Source organism: Amblyomma maculatum, chromosome 2 (genome assembly GCF_055883805.1).
Source record: "Amblyomma maculatum isolate TAMU_Amacu chromosome 2, ASM5588380v1, whole genome shotgun sequence".
Taxonomy (NCBI): domain Eukaryota; kingdom Metazoa; phylum Arthropoda; class Arachnida; order Ixodida; family Ixodidae; genus Amblyomma; species Amblyomma maculatum.
This window is the reverse complement of record NC_139345.1, coordinates 202,733,030-202,757,957: the sequence shown is the minus strand read 5'-3', so window position 1 is coordinate 202,757,957 and position 24,928 is coordinate 202,733,030. Positions and strand designations below refer to the sequence as shown.

Sequence of the window (24,928 nt, the reverse complement as noted above, 5' to 3'; positions counted from 1 at the left end):
GCCTTTTCATGTTTGGTTTCGTCAGGAAGACTACGAATTCGACATAATATTGCATGCCTGGGGAACTGGCTTCAGTGTAACAATGTGTATTTGAGGTCTGCATTTCCTAAATAAATCAAACGATTTTCGTCTCGAAGAATACATGCACCTGCCCTGACAAACAAACGTTTCGTATCTCGAGGAGTGCGCATAACAGGATACTCACCGTTGCAGCAACAGCCCCGAGAGGTATATCCGTGTAGTTCTTGCATCCCGGCACGCAGCATTTCATATGACAGTACTTTTTGTTGGGCTAGTTGGTTTGATTCCATGCTTGCGGAACTCAGCGCACAAGGACAGAGCACAAGAACACAGCGGACGACAGGACGAAGCGATGATCAGCGCTTCGTCCCCTCGTCCTTCTTGTTCTCGCGTGCTTCGTCTGATCGCCGAGCCCCACAAGCATTTCATATGGCGCAGCTGAGAGACCCCAGCCATATTTCGCGAAATACACGGGTGCACTGCGCGGCGGCGGCAGCCCCCACGATATCAGCCCGTCTAAAAGTCCAAAGTTACATCTACCGCCTGCTCGCAGCGCGCGCCTCAGGTTTCTAGTGCAGGCGTCGCGTAGCGAAGGCCACGCGAAGGCATTCCTTCAGAGCAAAGCGTGCGAAACCGCAACCGAAACCAGCTACCGGCTACCGCTCGCCGTATCTCGTGACGGCTTATTTCCCATGATTCTTTCCATTATATTTTTTATGACTAGGCTTCACTTTTCCGCCGCGGCGCTCCCTCCTAGCGTTTTTCTTCCTCCATGCTCACAGGTGAGGTTTGGCTGCCTGCGTTCGAGGGGCTTTGCCAACGCAGCTGGGACTCACACAGTTGAACACCGGCGAGGCCACCTTCCGGCGACGCGCCACATCCAGCTCCTGCATCGACGTTGCCTTCGCGTCTAGCGGCATTGAAGCGACCTGACATCGTGCGCCATCACTCTGCGGCTCTGATCACTTCTCCATCCTCATTGGGCCCACTGCCAAGGAAGCGCGCGCCACGCGCACTTACTCCATTATCAACTGGATCCGCTTCCGCAGCGAAGTAGAAGCCGCCGCTACATCCGGCGCAAATTTCTTCTCCAGTCTCGTCCGTAGCACGTTCGCAGCCACTCGCCGCGTAGAGGTTCGGGCAGGGCTACCAACGCCCGACAACAAGCTGCTCGACCTGAGACAAAAATGCGACAAAGCTGAGCGGCGAGCGCGACGGGCTACCGGCTGGACGTGGCAGCGAGGCGGCACTCCAACAAACTTTACCGCCGGCAGTGGGCATCGCTCTGCAGGAAGATGGAGAAAGACAGTAGCTCGCGGTGGCTCTACCACCCTGCGACGCATCACAATGCCACAAGCGAACCCGCAGCCGCTGTGTGGGCAGGTCCACGTCGTGTGGTACAGGCCTGCCTTCTTCCCGCAATACTTGTATTTGGGGTAGCAGAACCTGGGGTGTATTGTGTATAAACGGGCTGGTGTGTTATATGTACCTGTCTGTAGGCGTCGCCATCTAACTTCCTCCTCTTTAAAGAGCCCCTTGGCTGGGGACGGATATTTTCTGCGAGAGAGTCTGCAGTGTTGTAACCTCTCCGCATACGTCGCCAGATGGCTGGGATAGGGGGTGTGAAGGATGGAGGGGCCTAGTCTCTGGGGAGGAAAGCTCGGGCAGCGGCTTGGGCGCACTCGTTCCCTTCCACGCCTTGATGTCCCGGTGTCCAGACGAGGCATTTGTCTTGTTCGGGGTGTCCATAATTTTTCAATATTCTGGCAGCCTGGGGACGTATTCGTCTTTTGATATAGTTGCGGTAGGCAGCCGTAGAGTGACGTTATTATATAAGCGCAGGTGGTATGCGTGGAAGCTAAAGCAATGGCCACCTTCTCCGCCATTTCTATATTGGCATCGCAGACGGGGAGAGCATCAACCAGTTTTGTTGGTGAATCACAACCGCTACCGTGTACCCCGCTTCTGACTTTGCTGCGTCTATGTAGTAGGCTTCAGTGTCCGTCCCGTACGTTTCCTGGATGCATTTCGCCCGCGCCTTCCGGCGCCCTTGGTGGAACAGAGGGTGTATATTGCGGGGTAGGGGATGGCTATGAACGAGTTTGACTACCCAGGCGGTATAGCCTGTTTTTGTACGAGACCTTGCGTGCTACTCAGGTTAAAGTCCATAAGAACGGTCTGGCCAGTGCGGGTTGCTGCTAGTCGATTAATCTGGATGGCGCGTTGGGCGGCAAGGGGTTCTTCGGCTGTAATGAGCACCCATAATTGCAAAAGGCGTTCTCTGAAGGTGTTTTGTGGCATGCCCAGCGCCTTTTTAACTGCGTTTCGTATAATGATGTCAATTTGCTTGTATTCTCCCGTTTTGAGTTGCAAATACGGTGTCGAATACACAATCCTGTTAATGATGAATGCTTGAACCAGACGCAGGGTGTCTTGTTCGAGCATACCCCTGTTGTTGGTAGTTTCCTTGGCTATCATACGCGCAACCTGCAGACTGGTGTTTTTGAGCCGTGTGAGGGCGTACACATTTCTGTCCTTGATGGTGTCCTTCTGTGGTATTGGGTCTCCATTGAGGTTGATGTCAACAGTGGGTCTGCATTGGCGGGAGCTTTGTAGTACCAGCAACTCCGACTTTTCGAGGGAGCAAGTAAAGCCGCAGTTAGCGGCGTAGGCTTGCACGATGGTTACGGCTTCTTGAAGGCGGTCTTCGATTTCCGCGGTAGAATAGGCCGCGGTCCAAATAGTGATGTCATCCGCGTAGAAAGCATACCGCAGATGCGATACCTGATTTAGCTGGGCTGGGGGTTTGATTAAAGCAATATTGAAAAGTAAGGGTGATAGAACAGACCCTGCGGCGTGCGCGTGTGCCTAGCTGTATTTTGCTGTTTTTGCCTGACCGAGGTCGGCGTAAGTCGGTACGACCGTGAAGAAAATCTTTTACATATGCATAGGTTCTTGCACCGCAATTGATGTGGCTCATATTTTCCAAAATAGAGTGGTGCTTTACGGTATCAAACGCCCCTTGAGGTTTAGAGCGAGGATTGTCCTGAAGAAAGGCTTGTTGTGTGTGTGGGGGGGGGGGGGCGGGGGTTATGACTTCTTCCTTAAGGTGGGGGAGTATATCTTGGGTGGATAGGCAAGGCCGGAATCCGAACATGATGTGTGAGTACAAGTTATTTTCTTGAAGATATCGGATGAGCCTGATGTGTACCGCCTTCTCCACGACTTTCCCTACGTAGGAGGTGAGAGAGATGGGCCGTAGATTGTTAATATTTAGGGGTTTGCCCGGTTTGGGGATGAAGTACACCTCCGCAATCTTCCACTGGTCTGGCAGCCGGCCCATGCCCCAACAGTTAATGCAATTCGCGAGCTACGTGAGGGCTGCGTCGTGGAGATTGGCGAGGTGTCCCACCGTGATCTTTTCTTTGCCAGGAGCTCTGCCTCTGAGCATGGCTGGGATGGCGGCCTGTATTTCTTTGACGGTGAATTCCACATCTAGCTAATCGTTTGGCTGCCCATTATAGGGAGGGAGGGGGTCCGTGTCGACTGTGGTGCAGAAGTACTTTTGTTTGATGGTTTGTACGAGATCTCTATTGGAGCCGCGGTAACCATGTAGAGCCCTAGCAAGGTTCTTGCGTTGGTCGCTTTTGGAGTTGTTGGGGTCAATGAGGCATCTGAGTAAGCTCAAAGTTTGTTGGGAGCTACGGTTACCACTCAGGGAATCACATCTGGTCAGCCAATTTGATTGAGCAAGGTTCCATGCATAGTCCTCTGCAGCTTGCGTTAGGGTTGCGATGCGGCGTTTGCCGTTCTGTTGTAGCGCTGGTGGCGCAACGTTTCACTAGGCCTCTGCGGGCGTCCCACAGGTGCAGGAGATGGGAGTTAATAGCAAGGCGGTCTAAAGATATTTTCAGGGTTCGGGTGTACTTAGAGAACAGGTGCCTAAGGTCCGGTACCCAGGAAGAGTAATCAGTGATACCTGGGTGATCAAGGTCAGCTTGCTCTTTTCTAAACGCGGTCCAACCAGTGATTTTGGCAGTAGCGCGCATGTGTCGATGTGTTTTGCTTGCAAGATGGATGATCAGAATGAAATGGTCACTGCCTTAAGTTACAAGTGTGTTTTCCCATAGGCAAGCTTTACCGCCGTGGGTTAGTGTGAGATCGGGGCTGGTGTCACACGTGACACTGTTGCCAAGTCGAGTAAGTTGGGACGGATCGTTCAGCATGGTAAGCATGAGGTTTGATATGGTGTCTCCTAGGATGCGGCCTTTCTTGTTTGCTTTAGGATAGCCCCAGGATGGGCGGCGCGCATTGCAATCTCCCAAAATAAGGAGCGGAGCGGCTTGGGTGACGGTGAGTGCCTTTGTAAACACTCTGGCGCAAGGGAAGGTAATTTGGGTGGATCTACTGTAAACGTTGGGAATGTAGGTGCCCGTACCGTTGCGGTGTTTAGGTAGGATTTGTACAAAGTCGTACACTACATCATCTTTCTCTTCTAGATCCAAAGCAAGTGCAGTATATTCCTTGTGAGCCATAATGCAAGTTGCTTGAGTGCGTTGCCGTGTGGAGTAAATAATGAGTTTTGCGGAGTTGTTAACCTCTTGTAAGCGATGACACCTGGTTGGTTTGGGAAAGAATCAATATCACTGCTGTCGCCAAAGCCGCCGCATCTCCACTGACGTCACGGGCTGACGCGTCCCCTAGACCTGCGTGCCGGGGCGGGGAGCAGGAGGCCTCCATTGTGGTGGAAATAAAAGTTGTTCACACACACACACAGTTGTCTATAACATTTCGATGCCAGTAGACGCTGATGGCTGGCCTTCGCTTCGTCGATGCTGCGTCGTTTGCAGCTGTATCTGGTGCGTATACATACGACCAGACCAAGATAGTCATATTAGCGTATCGCAACAGCTTTTATAACATCGCAGAGAGCTGTGACAGCTGCGATCTACATGCAGCGCAGCGCAGGATGCATATCGGCAGCTTCTCGGGTCCTCACGTATACGTCACGACAGCTCGACCAATCGCAGGAGGCGGCGCGGCCCGCGGCGTGTCTCGAGGTGCCGGCAGTGCCGGTCGCACAATTTAACTTAAAAAAAAAAGACAATTTGCTCTTGTTTCTGCCTAACTTTAATTAGATAGTCCGAGCTCGCGGCGTAAGAAACAATTATAAGCCATTAAAATCTCGATTTCTGCAAAACGTGCTGCAGTGTCTCTTTAAAGTATTCGTCGGAGGTTGTGGCTGATTACTACACCAGGGTGGCCAAATCTTAATCTGACAAGGATTTTCATTTCTGGAAGTGTTCACTGGATAGGCCGCACCACAAACCTGTTTATGCAACTCCATCGCCACGCTATTTTTTTTTAATCTGGTAGGGAATTGAGCGGCACCGGCATTCGAGCCACGGTCTACTTACATGCGAGGCAGATGCTCTGGCTTTACACCACCGCTGCACAATAAATATAAGATACAATATTCCTTTAAGATGCGCAGATACTGAAGACGCAAATTCATTTTAATAATCGTAGTTTACGGTTCTTTAATGCGTTCTCTAATGTCGAAAACCTCTAACAATGGCACGAAAACGAACGTAACGCGAAGTAGGAGTCCACCCAGAATAAAAAAAATAGAGGGTCTCTTAGATATGTCTATTAAAAGGATAATGGCGAAAGTCTACCCTTCCTATCCAATAATTTGCCTTTCATCGTTAGCCTCTTGTCGGCATTCGTTGCAGTGCTACATGTAATTATAATTGATTTACAGGAAGGGAAAGGCGCAGTATCTGTTGTTGTTTTTTTTGTGGCTGTAGGGGGAAGGAAAAGGTGCACGGGCCTGCTACTGGTTCTATAGCTGAGCCACCTCCACTGCCTGATTGATTTATAGAAAGGGAAAAGCGCAGTAACTGTCTCACTTGTTTTCTGTGGACACCTCAACCGCGCCCGAAAGGGAAGGGAGGAAGGTGGGAGTGAAAGTGGAAAGATGGCTGGTTGGTTGGTTGGTTTGTGGGGTTTAACGTCCCAAAGCAACCCAGGCTATGAGAGACGCCGTAGTGGAGGACTCCGGAAGTTTAAACCACCTGGGGTTCATTAACGTGCACTGACATCGCACAGCACACGGGCGCCTTGCTTTTCGCCTCCATCGAAAAGCTGCCGCCGAGGCCGGGTTCGAACCCGGGAACCCCGGCACACTAGTCGGACGTCTTAACACTGCACCACCCCGGCGGGGCATCGTGCTGACACAAGAGAAAATAGAGAAGAAAAAAAAAGAGGGAAAGGCGCGCGCCGCAACAACCGTCGTCCTCCACCGAAGCGGTGGCGGGTGTAGTGACGGCCTACAGCTGATAAAAAGTCGGTGGCCAGGCTAGCACGTCCCAGCCCCATCAGGACCAGGATCAGCCACCCCTTCCCCGCGCAGTATATATCACACTTTCTCCGGCAAGGTTGAGTTTGGACGGTACACCATCGCTCCCTGTCGCGTGGTGTTCCTTGGCGCGCGTTCAAGTGCGGCATTGCAGATGGCAGGGACGCACTCCGCCTCGGCCAATCAAAACGCCGCAAAAGCGGGACACACTTTGTCCACGGCAGCACGAACCATTAAAGGATTTCGCCTTAAAAATATTACTTTTATAACGCGATGTTGTAATTTAAACCATGCACTGTTCTGATCTAACACAATGTGAAGCGTCACGTTCACCTGATGCGTCCGAAGCCGCTGTCGCTTTGAACCCTACTTTGGCCACTTCACCATCGTCCGTTGCTGCACAGCGCCACCTTGTGGCATATACTCATGATTGTTTTTTTTTTCTTTACTTTTTTTTTTCGTTTTATGGCACGAGGTCGCCAAAACGTTGCTTTCTCTTCGCGACTTTCTTTTTTCTGTATTGCCTGGTCTTGACACGAGATGAAAATCAACAAAAATCACACAAATGCTATTTACATACGTTATTTACATAAGACACACTAACATTCACGCATACACAACAAAGGCCTTGAGAGCCACTCGGGAGGTTCTGCTGCAGCTTTCTTGCGAGCAGCCATCTTGACGAGCAGCGTAACAAAAAACGCGTTATTCGGACCTTTGTTCCAAACTTAACTCGAAGTGCATTGTCGACAATAATATTTCGCGAAAAACATTTGAAGCCATGGCAGAAGTTGCATTAGTAGAATTCGAAAGCATTAGTACTGCCTCGACGTTTCTGTAATTTTTACTTATTAACGTGTTTGTATAAATATGTTTTGTTGTTTTACTTTTACTTTACTCTTATTGTTTTACCTTGGTTCTTTTTACTTGTCATTTTCGTTTTCGTTCCATTTATTACATTTTCACCAATGCCAGTATTTATTTTTGTTATTACTTTATAGTGTTAATATTAGTTATCATCATCACTGTCATTGTTTATTTTTACATAACCTAAGGCAAGGAGCAGTATCTGTCACACTTTCTCTGTGCACCTGACCAACGCCACGACAGAAAGTCACACTACTAATAGGTTACTGGAAAGGGGCAATATGTACTACTCCACACTAAGCCTCCTGGATCAGCATTTTGCGTCCACGGTTTGCCCTCTCCAATATAACTGTTTAATGCTTTCGAATTAAAAAGAACTCGTTATACCCTTGTAAATACTGTAGTTAATGAACGACGTTTTATCTTTTGACTGTGCTAACCCAGTCAGGTAAGGGGGTTTCCAGGAGGATTCAAGATCCCTCTTCTTTTCCCCCAGGTGCAACGCTGTACTGCACGCCCTGGGCCGCCGGCTGTCACGCTGGGAAGCGGCGGCCACCATGGCGGCCATCTGGGCGGCTGCGGCGCTGCTGTCGCTGCCCACGCTGCTCTTCTCGCGTACCCGCTCCTACCGCTATGCGGACAGGAGCGTGCGCACCGTCTGCCTCCTGGTGTGGCCCGACGGCATCCCAGGAGTGTCGGTGGCCGACTACATGTGAGTGCACCAACGCGGCGTAAAAGCCAAGCTGACAGATTGGATTGGATTGGAAAACATTTATTGTCAGCAATGAGCGATTTGTGGGCGCTACACTTAGATGGCCTCAAGACCTTCGCTCTCGGCGACCTTTTGAGCCCACTCAGTAGCCCGAACTTGCGTTAACGGGTCTCAGCTGGCCAGTATAGCCTCCCACCGCTCTAGAGAAGGGACTGGTAGTAGGTCCGCTGGTGGCGGCGCTTTTTTGCAGCTCCATAATATGTGATCATATCCTGCTATTTCGCCGCAGTGTTTACAATTTGGATTGTATTGTGCTGGATACATGTGCGCTAATTTAGAAGGGCTGAAGAAGGCAGCTGACAGAAACCTCCTGGCTGCAAACGGCTTTGTCAAGCAGTCCAGGCTTTCCATTGGGCTAGTTGGTTATTGGATGCCGACAAAGTGGTTACCGCAAAAAAACAGACACACTCAAAAACGGAAAGGGAACAGACACACGTTAGGACAAGCGTCTGTGCTGTCGTCTCTCCTATTTTTATGTGTTTTCTTTTTCGTTTGTGCGCTAGCCCCCATGTCTGAAATTATCAGGCAACAGCACCTTCAGAAATAAATAGATGACACTGTCTGTAGTTTTTCCTTCTAGAAGTGGACAACCAGATTATTTCACAAAAGTGCGGCCTAATCTTGAGACGATCGGATTTGCGACTTGATGCCAAACCAAAGAGCCTCAAGTATACGGATGAAAGAGCTGACCAATATTTACTTTCTTTTTTTTTTATTGCGGGTAGTGTTAAATTCACGCGCAGTTGATGCTCGTCCTGCGCTGCGTAATGCGAAAGCGCGGTGATAGCAGATGCGAACAACGCTCTCCTACCTTTTTCGTGCCGCCGGAAAACACTCCACCCTACCAGAGGGCTTCACCGTCATACATGGTCTTACTGGAGCCGCCATATTCAATTTAAGATGCTGTCATCTAAAATAATTATAATAAAAATAAGAACACTCCCATTCGAAAAGCCCTGCAGTGAATTTACTTTTCTCGCAGAAGAATTGATGTACGGTTTTTGACTGCCAACCTGTTGTGAACAGGAATTCTTGTAGTAACATGAGAATTTTATTTCGAAACTACGGACTACATGCAAGTACTACACGACTACAAGAAGTACGACAGAAGTAAAGAATATGTTCTATTTTCTACATGGTTCTGTAGTTTAATTTTTTTTTTCGACTGGTATATACCTTGGTGTCTTATACAAGTTCCACAACAAGAAAGTGACGTAGGGTGTAAAAGCTTTCATCAGTGATAGCTTACAGAGCTCCTGTATAATATACAGCCTCACAGCGACATTGATTCCAATGTAAAGAAAAATATAGGGCGTGCAATGCAAAGGACAGCATAAATTTCACTCGCTGGAAGTAAATGTAACGTCCACAATTACGATGGAGTAAAGGAAGAAGAACTGATAACACTCTAGAAGTTCATTCATCCAGTGCAAGTAATCAATCCAGTGCACATCAGTAATCAAGTAGAAGGAAACAGTGACGCTTACAATTTCACTCATAGGATAGAAAAAAATAGAAATACACGGAGAATGATGGTTGAATCAGGCGTGGGATCGTTACACACAAACATAAACAAGATTGTACGCATCCAGAAGAAAGCTTCTAGATTTGCTTTTAATTCTTAGTTGGCGGACATCTTCAAATACCCAGGGTAAAAAGGGACGCCGTCATTGTGATCGTTTAAAACATGTGCTAATTTTTTATGATAAGCTTGGAATAAACAGTGATACCTATATACATACTGTTAGCAGGAGGCACACACGTTCATACCATTCCGAAAAGCTGAAGGAATATTTCGTAGCGAACTGTTCATGCAGTTATTCTTTCCCCGTACATACAATGAATGGCACAGACTTCCAGCATAAATGGTGAAATATCCAGCAAGGACATCCTAAATCCCATTTGTCATCATACTAATAGCTCATACCGATGATCAATTCACGTACTTTTTGCGAGGTGAGCAATATATTGTATTTTTATAGTTGATTATCAATGCGTATGTGGTGTTATATTTCTGTTTCCCTTCAATGTTCAAGCTAGGCTGCCTTCTTTTTTTTAAAACATGCTTCACTTTTTTCGTTTTAATTATGCATTTAGCGATTGCTGAATATTCCTTTTCATGAAGCAGTGCCCAGTTTTTGTTGATATCATGAAATAAAGTTATTGATGGATTTATTTTGGTATTTGAGCTGTGTATAGCCCACTCCTGCTACGGCCTTTTGCACGGCTAGAAGTACTGTGTAAATAAAAAATAAATAAAAATAAATAAAACCTAATAGAGCACACATTGCCACTGAATCAGGGAAAGGCGGAACTAATCACTAACAACGATGATGATGATCTCGAACATTTATTGACATTGGCTTAGATTAAGGGAAGGCATTCGGGTCTCTAGTCCGGTACACCGTTGGTAAAAGCCGCTGTCCGTGTTCTTTCGATGAGGGCTCGTTTCTCGAGGTCCGAGCTGGACAGGGCCGCCTCCCAGCCTTCCCAAGTTGGCTGATTTATTATATTGTCACAGAAGCCAGAGAAACTGGTTCAGCAGGTTTACTCACAACTACGTAAAAGCACCGGCAAGATAAGGCACGGAACCGACTGGCGGGCCAGCACCGAGAGCGAAGAAGACGAGCGCGTACCAGTCTCCCGAGTTCGCCACATGGCGGTGCCAGTAAGATAACATCGCGGCATTGCCCCTCCCGGTGGAAAAGTGGCGAGGTCGAGGATAACCGTAGTCGGCGAGGATGCCGCGCTCACATAAAGCAGTTAAAGGAAGCAAAAAAAAAAAATCGTGCAGCTTGACCTAGCGGGAGTAGAAGGGCTTTATCCTGGCGATATGTACGACTTCCGATTGTGCTTGCCGTCGGGGTGAGCGAACAGTTCCTTGCGGGATCACTTCGTAGGTGACGTCGCTGAGTTTGCGTTGTACTTCGTACGGACCGAAGTAGTGGCGCAGAAGCTTCTCGGAGCGACCCCGCTGGCGAACAGGTGTCCACACCCAAACCTGATCGCCCGGGTTGTAAATTACCTCCCTGTGACTAAGGTTATACCGTCGAGCATCTTTAACTTGCTGTGTCCGGACTCTCAGTCTAGCCAGCTGGCGAGCGGCCTCGGCATGCTGGACGAATTGGTTGGCACCGGCAATCGATGGGTGGGCAACATCTGGCAGTAGCACTGCGTCCAGCATGGTGACAGCCTCGCGACCGTACACCGAGCGAAACGGTGTGAAGCGGGTCGTTTCCTGGACTGCCGTGTTATACGCAAATGTTGCATACGGTAGTATCTGGTCCCAGTTCTTATGGTCTTCGTCGACGTACATAGAAAGCATATCGGCGATGGTCTTAGTCGCTCAGTAAGGCCATTCGTCTGAAAGTGGTAAGCTGTTCTTCTGCGATGACAAGTGCCACTGAGCCGCATCACTTCCTGGGTTAGAGCTGGAGTAAATACCGTGCCTTTGTCAGTTAAAACGATCGCAGGGGCACCGTGACGAAGGACTAGATTAAAGATGACAAAGTTCGCAATATCAGTACACGTGCCGCTGAGAAGAGCTTTCGTCTCACAATAGCGGGTTAGATAATCTGTGACGACTATAATGTACCGGTTGCCCAATGATGACGTAGGAAATGGGCGAACAAGTACATACCGACTTGGTGAAAAGGTACTCGCGGAGGAACAATAGGCTGCAGCAGGCCGGCCGGCTTGACAGGTGGTATCTTCCGACGTTGGCAATCACGGCACGTCCTAACATAGCGCTGAACCATAGCGGCAAGCTTGGGCCAGTAATATATTTGTCGTACTCGTGCCAAGGTGCGCGAAAAACCGAGATGTCCGGCAGAAAGCTCGTCGCGGCATGCCTGCAAAACGTCGGTACGGAGCGGCGTTCGAACAACCAGCAGATACTGAATGTCTGTGAAAGCGTAGTTTTTCTTGTAGAGGACGCCGTCATGCAAGCAGAACGACGACAGGCCACGCGTGAAAAGGCGAGGCGGCGATGAGGCGGTTCCTTCGAGGTAATCGATGAGGGGCCGCAGTTCAGTGTATCGCTGCTGTTGAGCGAGATCTGGCGTCGAGAGAGCGCCAAGAAAGACGGAGTCATCTGTTTCACTTGAAGAACACAGGATAGGGTCTCGGGATAGGCAGTCAGCGTCACTGTGTTTCTTGCCGGACTTGTACACAATAGTGACGTCGAACTCGTGTAAGCGGAGACTCCAGCGGGCTAACCTGCCTGAAGGATCTTTAAGGTTCGCTAACCAACAGAGTGAGTGGTGGTCGCTGACCACTCTAAACGGCCGCCCATACGAAAACGGCCGAAGTTTTGTTGCCGCCCACATAACTGCAAGGCACTCCTTTTCGATAGTAGAATAATTCGCTTCGTAACGAGACAGGGTGTGGCTGGCGTAAGCAATTATTCGCTCAATGCCTTCTTGCCACTGAACGAGAACTGCACCGAGACCAACGTTACTGGCGTCGGTATGCAATTCTGTGTCGGCCTCCTAGTCGAAGTGGCCAAGTACGGGCGTTGTTTGAAGGCGCTTGCGAAGCTCCTCGAAGGCCCTTTTCTGCTCGTCGGCCCAGATGAAAGGCTGGTCGTCCTTTGTTAGACGAGTCAATGGCTCCGCTATTCGGGAGAAGTCGTGCACAAATCTCCTGTAATATGCACAGAGGCCCAAAAACCGACGCACGAAACTTTTATCAGTGGGGGTCGGGAAAGCAGCTACGGCAGCCGTCTTCTCTGGATCAGGGCTAATTCCCTCAGCACTCACGACGTGACCCAGAAACTTGAGCTGTTGAAATGCAAAGTGGCATTTTTCTGGTTTTAGTGAGAGTCCGGCCCCGCGGATGGCATTTAGCACAGCCGTCAATCGTTTGAGGTGCTCCTCGTAGGTCGCAGAGAAAATGACAACGTCGTCAAGGTAGACGAGGCACGTCTGCCATTTGAGGCCGGCTAGGACAGTGTCCATCATTCTTTGAAAGGTTGCGGGAGCGGAACACAAACCGAAGGGAAGCACCTTAAATTCCTACAGTCCGTCAGGAGTAATGAATGCGGTTTTCTCTCGATCACGTTCGTCGACTTCGATCTGCCAGTATCCACTGCGTAGATCGAGCGATGAAAAGTATCGGGTGTGGTGGAGTCGGTCTAACGAGTCATCGATTCGAGGCAATGAGTAGACGTTCTTTTTCGTAATTTTGTTAAGCCTCCTATAGTCGACGCAGAATCTGAGTGTTCCGTCCTTTTAAGCGACCAGCACGACTGGTGAGGCCCATGGGCTTGTAGACGGCTGGATCACATCATCGCGGAGCATTTCATCAACCTGCGCTCGAATAGCCTCTCGTTCTTTCGCCGATACTCGGTAGGGGTGTTGGCGGATAGGGCGCTCGGTGGGCTCAACTATAATTCGATGTTTGGCTACTGACGTCTGTTTCACTTTAGAAGTGACGGCAAAGCAGTCACGGTAAGTGTCCAGAATTGCTTGAAGGCGGCGTTTCTGGGTAAGAGACAAAGCAGGATTCACGTCAGTTTGAACGGTATGTCCAGTGCTCTCGGGAGGGTTCTCGTTGGCCAGCGAAAGGGCGCAATGAGCGGATGGCGCACTGACTTCGTCGAAATAAGCGAAAGCTGTGCCTAGCGGTAAATGGCGGTATTCGTCACTGAAGTTCGTTAAAAGCAGTTCAGTTCGTTTATTTCTCAAGGCAAAAACCCCCCGAGCGACGCAGACTTGTAAGCTTAACAATAAATTCACGATCGTTTCCGCGAGGCCTTGAAAGGCGGGGGGGTTGTCGCACTGCATTGTAACAAACAAGCTGGTGCGTGGAGGTAGAGTGATATGGTCGTCGCACACTCGGAAAACTGGCCTGCCTGTGTAGTCGTCGCTGTGCTGTGTGTACTAGTCGGAAATTGCGCGGTGAGTGGAAAAAGTCACCATGAAGTCACGGAGGTCGATGATTGCGTCATTTTCTCTAAGAAAATCAAGGCCGAGAATCAGGTCCTTGGAGCACTCTGCTAGCATAACGAAGCAACACGAGAAAGTTACGTGGTGAATCTCGACGCGAGCGGCGCACACTCCGAGTGGCGTTACCACATGCCCGCCGGCTGTCCTTATCGGAGCTCCGTGCCAAGGAGTCAGGACTTTCGCAGAATGGTAGAAAGGCCATGACTCATAACGCAAAACTCAGCGCCGGTATCTATAAGGGCAGTCGTGTTGTGGTTGTCAACGACGATCGGTATCTCGGCGGAATGCAGCTCACCGTCGACAAAGTGGGGCGCGTCAGGGATCGTCGGGCTGACGGGTCGTTCGTTGCGTCGAATTGCGGCGTCGAAGGTAAGCTTCTGTGATCGTCGGGAGGTCGTCGGACTCGTTGGTCATGCGGTGCGTCGATTGGGGCGTCGGAGGAAAGCTTCGGCGATCGTCGAAAAGTGGTCGGACTGTTGGTCGGAGCAAAGGGTCGAAGGTCGGTCTGTGTGATCGAATCGGTGAGCGGAGGATGTTGGTCGTAGTGTCCATCGACGGCGGCCTTACCCCCGAGGGTCGCCGTCTTCAGTTTTCCCGGTGCGGACTTGGGGACTGCCTGAAGGAAGAACGGCGGCTGGTGGAAAACTGTCCCGGCGATGGTGACCTGGACTGTCGTCGCTGGAGGGACGCAGGTGGTACGTGGTCGCTGAGGTATTGGTCGATGTCCCAAGGTCGTTCGGCATAGCGCGGCCGAGGGGCATCCGGGGAAAATCCGCGCAAGCCCATCCGACTGTACAGACAGTGGGGCAGAACGTGACCAGCTTCGCCACAGGGAAAGCACAAAGGCAGATTGTTCGGCGTGCGCCACACGTGTGCTTTGCGAACTTTAGGCACACCAGTTGAAACTGGATATTGGGGTGGAGGACGAGCGGGAGAAGCAGGGTTGCAGGGTGCCGATGGTTCAGGCGCAGGGGTACGCAACACGTCGCTGTACGTCATGATCTGTGGCGCAGGCGGCTGGGGTGACGGTACTGATGGCACTGCTTGGCGGAGCTCTTCGCGCACGATATCCGAGATGCCCCCAACACGTGGATGTTGTTCGAGAAAGGGCAGCTTTTGCAGCTCTTCGCGCACGATGCTTCGAATAAGTTCGCGAAGGGCTTCCCAGTCGTTTCCGGCCATTGGCAAACGGAAGTCTACGGCAGCGATGTTCGCAGAGCGATCAAAATGTACAAATCGCTGATTCAAGGCACGCTCGATGCTTGTTGCTTCTTTCGTAAAATCAGCCACACTACGTGGAGGGTCACGTACAAGGCCAACGAACAGCTGCTCCCTGACGCCTTGCATAAGGTGGCGCACCTTCTTTACCTCCGACATGGACGGATCCGCCCGGTTGAAAAGGCGAATCATTTCTTCCACAAACATGGCGATGCTTTCATTAGGCCGCTGTGCTCGGGACTGTAGAGCGAGTTCGGCCATCTCTTTTCTTGCATCGTTGCCAAATGTTGCGAGCAGCTGCCGCCGGAAATCCTGCCAGGTGGAAATGGTAGCCTCATGGTTTTCGAACCACATCTTGGCGGCATCCTCAAGTGCGAAATAAACATTCTGCAATTTCCGCTCCTCGTCCCACGCATTAAACACAGCGACCCGGTCGTAGCTGGTCAGCCAGTCCTCAACGTCTTAGAACTTGTCGCCATGGAACGGCGTGGGCATACGCGGAGTATGGAAGATTAGCTGCTGGGCACTCACGGGAAGCTGAATGGTCTGGATTGCCGCTGTAGTCATCGTGGTTCGCGGTGAGGAAACAAGAGGACCACACTCGGGAGCTAATCCTCTCAAGCGACGACTCGCCTTGTGCACAGGTGTCGTGTCCACGGTGTGTATAAGGGCGTAGGGGGCAGCCAGGGGCTCTTCGTACATGGGGTCTACCCAGAAGCTCCACAAAAAATGTCACAGAAGCCAGTGAAACTGATTCAGCAGGTTTACTCACAACTAAGTAAAAGCACCGGCAAGATAAGGCACGGAACCGACTGGCGGGCGAGCACCGAGAGCGAAGAAGGCGAGCGCGTGCCAGTTTCTCGAGCTCGCCACATGGCGGCGTCAGTAAGATAACATTGCGGCAATATTAATACAGGTATTTTGTTGACAAGCCCATACCATATGGTATACGTTTGCCTTCTGGCCACGAAATTTGCACTGCGCCGAAAAGGATTCGGGCTCAATGGCGTGAAGTGTGGCTGGATTATTAAATGTCTGCCTTTCAAGGCGTAATTGCTGTAATATATCTGAATATATTGTTAACGGAGAGGGGGAGCATAAATCAGCAAGGGAGGACGTATAGAAGGATTCCGGGGAAGAAAAGCTCGGGCCGAAGCGTGTGCGCGCTCGTTTCCTTCAACTCCCTGGTGACCTGCTACCCATATTAGCTCCTCCTGTGCAGCTGAACTCCTACACTGACTCAGAATTTTGCAGGCTAGCGGCGTGATTCTGCCACGCATAGAGTTTCTATAAGCTACCTGGGAATCTGTAACTATGTATTTCGATGCAGAGTGCGTTGCGGCTAGGGCTATCGCCACTTCCTCCATAGCCTGCGTATCCCTGTTACGAACTGAGAGCCCGTCTACGACCTGCATTTGGTGCACCACTGATATTGTTGATATCCCCGCTACAGAACCCGCAGCGTCCACGAAGAAGGCTCCTTCTTCTCTTGAATAAGATTCGTTCATCTTGCTTCTCGCCACTCGTCTAGTATGATGATGCTCCGGGCGCATGTTTTTGGGCAGCGGAAGAGTAAGGAATTTGCTCTTCCACTTTTGAGGTATATCTTGTCTCCCAGCCACTTGTCGTGGAAAGCAAACGTTCAAATGTTCAAACTTTCTAAGACCCTGCGACCAGTCTTGGTTGTGGCCAGTCGCATTACCTGGCTTGTAAGAAGGGCGCTAATCAGTTCATCAGCCGTATTGTGCAGCCCAGTTGTAGCAGACGCTGCGTAGATGCTTTCATGGGTAACCCGAGCGCCTTCTTATAAGCAGTTCGAATGATAACGTCCAGGTGGTTTAGATCGGTTTTCCTCATACGAAGGTACGGGGCCACGTACACTATACTGCAGATGATAAAGGCCTGTATTAGCCTAAGGGTATCTTTTTTTTTTTTCGCATACTGTTCTTCTTGGTTGCGATCCGAGATAGCATACGGATGACCTGTAAAAACAATTTTAAATGATGGAATAAAGGTATTTGCGGAGCTGACAAGGAATGCCCTAGAATTAATATGCTGCTATGTTCGTTAAATGTGGCATTTTAAAGTTTTAAGCGTCTCGTTTTAATCTGTCTAGCAACCTGCGGCATTTATTCTGTAGTGTCTGTAGACGATGGCTAGATGAGTAGGTCTGGAGTGGTTAAAGCTTCTCCGCTTCATGACGACAAAATTGGCGCTGTGACCCTGCAGCCCCTAAGGCTCCTCCATCCTTAGCAGCCCCCTATCGCTGCGGCGCATGTCGTCTGCTACTTGGCTGCTCTTATAATAAGCTTGTAAATACTTACATAGACGGTGTTTATAACCGAAATAAACTTTATTGGCATCTATATAAACTGAAGTTGTCGCTTTAAACTTTGTCGTTTTCCACTGCTCGATGCTAGTTTGTAGCAGTCGTAGCCTTTCCCTGCAAGTTAACTATACGTACAATGATGGACTAAAGCTTATGTTTCTTCCAGCCTCGGCCGGAGTTTACCTCCCGCGACCTCGTGACTTGCTTGCTTGCGGCTGCTCGCCTTTCATCGGTGTTAATCGGTGGTTTTAGGCTGAAATTATTTCTAGACTCCACGCGAAATGCGTCGGGTGGGGGGGGTGAAAACGTTTATTAAAATTGAGTTACATGGAGGTTACTCTGGGGTCAGACTTAGTGCCCTTCCTAGGTGGAGTCCCTAATACGGGACCCCAGTGGCTTCCGCGGCCGCCATTGCTCGTTCGAAATGCGTTAGCGAGATTCCGACAGTGACAGATATTGCGTCTTTCCTTTGCTGTAAACCAATTACAGAATGCCGGTCAACTTTGATGAGTTGAACAAAACGCTAGTTGTGTTCGACAAGGGGCGCGTGATCTACCATGTGCAGCAATGTTTAACGTTTAGGCTGTCGCATTTCTCTACTGCAGATTCTGCAGTCCTCTCGAAATTTTTTTATTGCTTTGGCCGGATAGCGCAAGGACCCCGTGTTGCAGAAAAGCCCGGCGCCGTCGCCAGCGCATGCGCGTTCGTGATCGCAGAGTAGGGAAAGGTCCAAATGAAGCCACAATTAGTCGGGAGCTTCCTGCGGCATAGACAAAGAAGGACGTTGATATATAAATTGCGATTAGTTATGGCGAGTACTGAGGCTCAAACTCAAGACCAAGGTTGTGAGACCCAAAGTTGCGAGATGAACTCATTAGACATAAGCAACGATGCATCTCGTTGGTTTAATGGTGTTAGAAGGAGACCCAATAAATGCGTTTTGGCCCTACGACTGAGTGGCGTGTCTTGAAGACATATATTAATCTTACTGGTTTGGTTTTGGGGGTCTATTGTCCCAAGGCGGTTCAGACTATGTGAGACGCCGTAGTAGAGGGCTCCGGAAATGTTTAACGTGCACTGATATCGCACAGCACACGGGCGCCTAGCCTTTCGCCACTACCGAAAAGTGGCCACCGCGGCCGGGATTCGATACCGCATCCTTGGGCCCAATAGTCGTGTGCCCTAACCACTGCGCCGCCTCGGCGAAATACTAATCTTACTCTCATTCAGAGAATGCTACGAGTTAGTCATTACGTACAAAGCGGCGTTGCCATAAAAAGCAAATGCCGCTGTGAATAAGAAGAAAAGGAATGCAGGCCAAAGCAAGTCGCTGTCTTGGCCAGTCGCGTGGAAAAGAGGCGGTAGCGAACGGCAAGCTAGAAAAACGATGACAAAGTTCAATAACCGATACCCTTTTCCGCTGGTTGGCGGAGTTTAAGCATCTATCAAGTTCTAGTCGGCGTGCCGCGGTCTCGTTGGTTCGGTTGCGTGTGTGCACTTGTGTTTTGCCGTTCAGAATATACTTTCAGTCGTATAATTTGGAGCTGCTAACGCTGAGAAGATGCTACGGTGCAGGGGAACAGCGAACGCTGATTTACAGTCCGCTAGAAAAGGTCAAAGTAGGAGCTTCTTCGATGGCTTCATTCATGTGCGCAGTTGAGACTTTTTGCCTATGGCAGCCAGAAAAGTGTCTTGAGACGCCTTTCAGGCAGCCGTCAGATGTCCAGTTGCGATTTCAGTTCTAACCATGGAACCGGCTGTAGGACTGAATGATTATGAATTGTGTCCCCTCTATTGAGTGAAATAATGGAAGCGTGACAATTCTGTGCATTCAGGTGACACAAAAATACAATGAACGTGCACTTGGAAGCGTTGTATTGCCTGCGATATGAAACACAAAACTTCCACGCTACACATTCTCGTGTCTTTCACTCCAAGAAACCTACTTTTATTCTCTCTGAATGTCAAGAGACGCTTTGGAAAAATCTGTATCCCGATTTGTCAGAACTTTATTGCGGCTTGCATTTTATTACACATTGTAAACTGTGACTTAAAACGGTTTTGTTCGCAGTAATATTTTTACTTGATAATTACCGAAGTAATTACGCATTCACATCTATCCAAGCCCAGCCATGCTACAAAGCTACAAAGGAAAGCTACACAGCTTTCTCAGAAAGTTCGTAGTCAAAGAAAAATTCCTTCAGTTTCGGAATTAGAACCCGTAACCAACACCTGTCCTAGGCAGCCGCTCTGCCAAACCAGGACGGCCAGCAGATTGCGTGGTAGGGCGAGAGCGAATTGGATGGATGTCACCTAGTAATTAAATCTACTTCATCTTGAGGGTTCTCCTAAAGCATTCGACCATCACCGTTCCTACTTTGAATTACTGATATATTCGCTCTCGCCTTACCATCTGATCTGCTGGCTATCCTGACTTGGTAGAGCGACGGCTTCGAACCCCGAACCAGAACGATTTTTTTTTTTAACTACGAAGTTTCTGAAAAAGCTGTATAGCTTTCCTTAGTAGCCTTATGGCTGCGCTTGGGTGGATATCTGTGCGTATTCATTCATAAACCTTTATTCGTGAGGATGCCCTGAGGCGTAGAGGTGAGGGGGGTGCGTTAGATGAGGTTGAGGGTACCAGACTCCGACATGAAATCTAGCAGGGCACTAAGCTTGCGCTTGGCGTTGGTATTGGGGGCTGTCCCGTCTTCGTAAGTCTGAATGTGGTGAGCAGATGTTTAGCGTGCGCGGAGGCCGGCCGTGCCAGGACAGATCAAGTGCTGCAGATCAACGGAGTCAGCACTACAGTTGGGGCAGCTGATCTTTGTCTGGTGTGTACCGTGGGCCGTCCTGTTCCCAGTTCCTTGCGCGTGATGTTTACGTGTCCAGTGAATCCGTACTGAGACTTGTGAGGTCGCTCGCAGGTAGCGGCCGCGCTGTTTGATGCGGTGTTGTACGGAGGTTTTGTAAGAACGGGCTTGCCGAGTTTTTACAGCCTCTTGGCTGTCGGTGTAGATGTGGATGAAACGATTTGTTCCTTTCGTGCAGTGTTGAAGGGCCTCGTCGATGGCCGTTAACTCGAGTTCTGTTGCGGACCAGCACCTGCGACCACTGTGGCTAGTAGCGTGCAGCTGTGAACCCTCTTGGTAGTAAGTGGTGGTTGCAAACGTGATGCCGGTGTCATCGTCATGATAAAGGGCGGCATCGGTATAAATGCGGAGACCGATGTGCTGGCCTTGTGTATCAATTATGTGGTCGGTGATCTCTTCCTGGTCCTTTGGTGCTGGTTGGAGGGGTTTTGGATCCGTTACCAATGTGCTGTGTGGTGGTCCAATATGGGAAAGTGAATAATTACTCCCTGATTACAAATCTCCAAAGCATCGCTGGGCGGCACTGCGGCTCCTGATAGACCGCGCCATCTGTGACGCAGCCGGCCCAACTCACTGCCTTCGCAGCGTGCGCCGCGCTTTCTCTGGCACGCGCTCGCGCACGGACATAGCGCCTGCATTCCGTCTTGATGTTTGGGCAACCTGCCGCGCATGAATGAAACTTAACGCCTAGAAACTATTTATTCACGTCCGCAGTGCAGAGCACACGATAGACGGTCATGAGCCACTATTGATCGTGAAATACGTTTCCCACGTGTGCGAAAACAGTTAAGTGCATCCCGGAGTAAGTCCGCTGCTCACAGATATTGTCATATATAATATAAGTAACATGCGCAAAATTATTATCAGCAGTGTGAAACGAAGCGGCTCATTTTCTGACCATCGGTTTTGGCAGTATATAGCATGAGATCTACGTAAGGTTTTGTTTTTATGTTACGACGTTACTAAAATAAACCTTGCGGTCCAAAATAAGTTCACCCTCTAAAAGAGATGTTTCTTCTGGGGCACGAATGCTAGTAGGCTCAAAAGCATAGTAATGTACAGCCATGCGTATTCGTTGCGCTGCAGGGGGCATAACCGGTTTGCTGACGCCGGAGGCAGGTGAAATCAAAGTTCAGTCAAACCGATGTACTGTTGGTGTCATTTATTTCTGTTCTTATTAAATAATAGTTATTCTTTCCTAATATTATGTTTGCACTCATGAAACCTGTAGCACGAATGGTCTCCTGCGTGTGAGTATAGTGTAGATAAGTGCGCTTTTGTATTGCGCTTGACACATATTTTCGTTATTAAAAGCTTCTCAGCAAGCCACATCTTCCAACAAAAGTGCCTCGTTCTTCGATATTATCTCGGTCGTCTTAGGAATGAAAAGGTAGGTGTCCTTTAGGGCACATTCAGACACGCGAGTCGATCGCGGACGTCGCACGCTTTCAAAGCGCTCGCAAAACATTTAGAGAGCCCAGAAAGTATGCAAAACAAATCACACTCAGGGAGCGAGACGCAGGAGAATCCTCCATGCGTCCCCTTCATGCGTGGTATTAAGCGATTGTACTCTTTCGATACCTCTCTAAGCAGTGTTTGTCGACTGGCAGCATTTCTGAGTTTACGCAGGAAAGGGAACTTGGCTCTTTTCGTTTCCACAAAGAACGCGAGTCGTCTCAGGACGAGACCATTCGGTAGGAAACAAGTCTTGCGGAAACCCTGACAAAGGAATCTGCATAAGTTCACACGTGAGTCCCACCCTCAGCGTTACGCCTGCTTCTGTGGCTGCCCACGAGACAATACTACCTGGTACCTCCGATTTGCATCTATGGAGACCGTAATTCTTCGCCGCTCGTGCGCAAGAAGATAGCAGAGCGTCTGCTCCGGCGGCCATCCGGCGTTTCGCAATTCGCCACCACTCCAGAAATGCGGCTGTGCCCTTGCGGGGTGAAATTTGAGCTTGTGTTCTCTGTTCCCCTAAAGAATTCGACCAACATCTGTAGATGTCTTGTAGTGATGTTCCCCTCTTAATTGCCTTATAATCGCACATCGGACCACATGCAGCGTTCTGCTCTCCTTTATCTGTTAGCAGGTGTCTACAAAAAACCGACAACTGGAGTCCCAGTGGCCCGTTATGATACGCTGCATTTAAGCGAAATCGAAGGCTGTTTCGGGTGCGTGCATGCATGAATTTCTAGAACGTCATGCGCGTACGCTCCTATAAACTATTTTTCATTCGTGTCAGTTTGCAGTTTTTTCCTCTCTTCTTGGTTGTCTTCCCCGTTGTGCACTGAGCAAACTTTCCAGCCAGCTCCTCGGGAAGATCGCTTTGAGCAGCTCGGTAAAGCTTGCTTTCATAGCGCCCTGGCCGACTCGGACAGCGCGTATTCGCGTATGCTGAGAGGCAATCGGAAGGCTCAAAAGGTTGATTAAGTTTTATGTTGAACATTACTGTAATAAAGCGAGTCTTACAAAAGTTACTTCCTAAGGTGTTGCGTTCACAATGCATAAATGTGCACCATCCCAATTTTTTAGTCGAACGGAAGGTAATAGAAGTACGTTAAGAGACAGGGTGATCACAGGTTGGGTCATGGTTCTTATCGTCTTATTAAAAATCAAGCCGAACAAGCCAGAGGCTAAACAAGTAATGTAAAGGCGTGATAACCGGTGTTCGGACAACTGAGTGTATTCCAAGCGAAGGCAGGCACAACGTGAGGCGGCAGCAGTGACTCAGGCGGAGGGATGGAATTAGGAAGTTTGCGACGGTTAAGTCACTCGAGCAGGGTTGGTAACTGTATTGGATGACAGGTGGCTTTAAATGGCGGTGGCCGTAGTTAGGCTAAATATTATCATTAAGAAATCTGAATCCGCTGCAGGTTTCGGAGCTGTGCAGACGGGAGTCGCCTCTGCCGCACTGCGTCTCGAAAACCTTGTCTTTCATTTTTAAGGTGAAATCCTGTCTAGGCTCATAGTACGAAATCTCGTGCGCTAAAGTTGCGCGCGAGATGACCGGGATCTGGGCATTGGATCTTTTCACTGATGAGTCACTTGTCAACTATCTTGATGACGTCATCAAAAAATAATAACTTTGACTCCACCGGGAATCGAACCTCCATCCCTCAGCTCCCCAGCAGAGCGCTTTAACCAACTGCGCCCCGCCCGGGATCGCGAAACGCTTAGCATAATTCTCCTTGTCTACCAGTAGGATGACAGTAGCGATGATAATGACGCGGCATTTAGTGGTAACGACAATGACTACATCAGCAATTTTAACGATGACATCAGCAATGACAATGACGGCGTATTTAGTTGACAATATTAATGAGAGCAAACGTGATGCACAAAGTGCAGCACCAATGCTCCGGCTTTCGCATTTCTGCAATGTAGATTCCACAGTGCTCTCGGATCTTTTTTTTTTTGCGTTTTCTCATGACGCTGCCATCCTGCTTGCTTGGAGATCAAATGACACTCACACTGACCTGGAGTCTCGCTGATGCTCGGCGCCCTTACGGTGGCTCTCCAGCGCTACCTCGCCGGACTGTCGCATTCGCGACTTCAAATTTGAATTTGCGAGCCCTAAAAACCGGTCTGTCTGCATCGCCTTGCCTGGCTAGTTGGGATAGGGTGCTTGGTGCTTTACGCTCTCTGATCAAGGCTCAGTGAGTTGTCAGGTGCTCTCGACCTATATGTCATAGATACCATTTAGGATGACCGAGTGTCTGAGGTGACTCACTTGGCCACTATTCTCTGCGCAGCAGCGGCAGTCGATCATGCGCTGTCAAAGTGACCGGGAGGTGTGGGAACACTTTCCAGTTTTCCGTTGAGCATTCAAGTCCGCAGAGCTATCTGATGTTGTTGTAGACACTTTGCAGTCTAAGCCTCTTGACTGTGCGTAGCAGCAAAGATCGTAGCGCTAACATCGCTGTTTTCGAGCAGATGCTGATAGACGGCTGTGCGCACCATGTCCGAGCACACGTGAATTGTAATGACAGTAGCTGCAAACTTTGTCCCGAGAATGCTACTGCATGTCTTAAGGCGTAAAGTTTGTTTGCCATGAACGGCTCTTAGAATGGAATGCGGAAAGGCTTTGACAGTGTGGCATAAAGACGCACCTGGTTGTGTAACCGGTCGATGACTAACCGCAGGGCTTTCATGCAGGCTTGTTTTTGTCACGTGGCCGCTTTCACAGGTACTCGCGTGTATCTGGCCTGCCAACACCTCCTGCACGTTATTTTCGACGTTGGCGCTGGATCTGGGCTCTTTGAGTGCAAGTATCGATCGCGCCCCGCAGAAGATTCCATTAGAAGGCGTGTTTGCCGACGCTTCAGAAAGACCCTGCGATGGGCGGCCACACGGATTGATTTCCGGCCTGCCTGCGGACATGCATCGGCGTGCCCGTAGTGGGCGCATAGCGCTTGAGTGGTGTCCAGAGGGCAATGGAATGCCAAACCGCACCGCAGGTATATTTTCAGGCAATGTGTGTCCCCCGGCCATTTTGACCTGGGTAAACATGCGAACGTTTTTCACCCATTACTTGAG

At 49.7% G+C, this 24,928-nt stretch overlaps 1 protein-coding gene across 1 annotated transcript in view; it reads left to right on the top strand.

Annotated features, from left to right (window-relative positions):
• LOC146201088 (tachykinin-like peptides receptor 86C) overlaps positions 1 to 24,928 on the top strand; it is a 334,303-nt gene that overhangs the window by 148,815 nt on the left and 160,560 nt on the right. Inside the window, exon 2 of the mRNA XM_084592487.1 lies at positions 7,746 to 7,961. Coding sequence (XP_084448613.1) covers positions 7,746 to 7,961 — 216 coding nt within the window. The remainder of the gene's footprint in view (positions 1 to 7,745; positions 7,962 to 24,928) is intronic.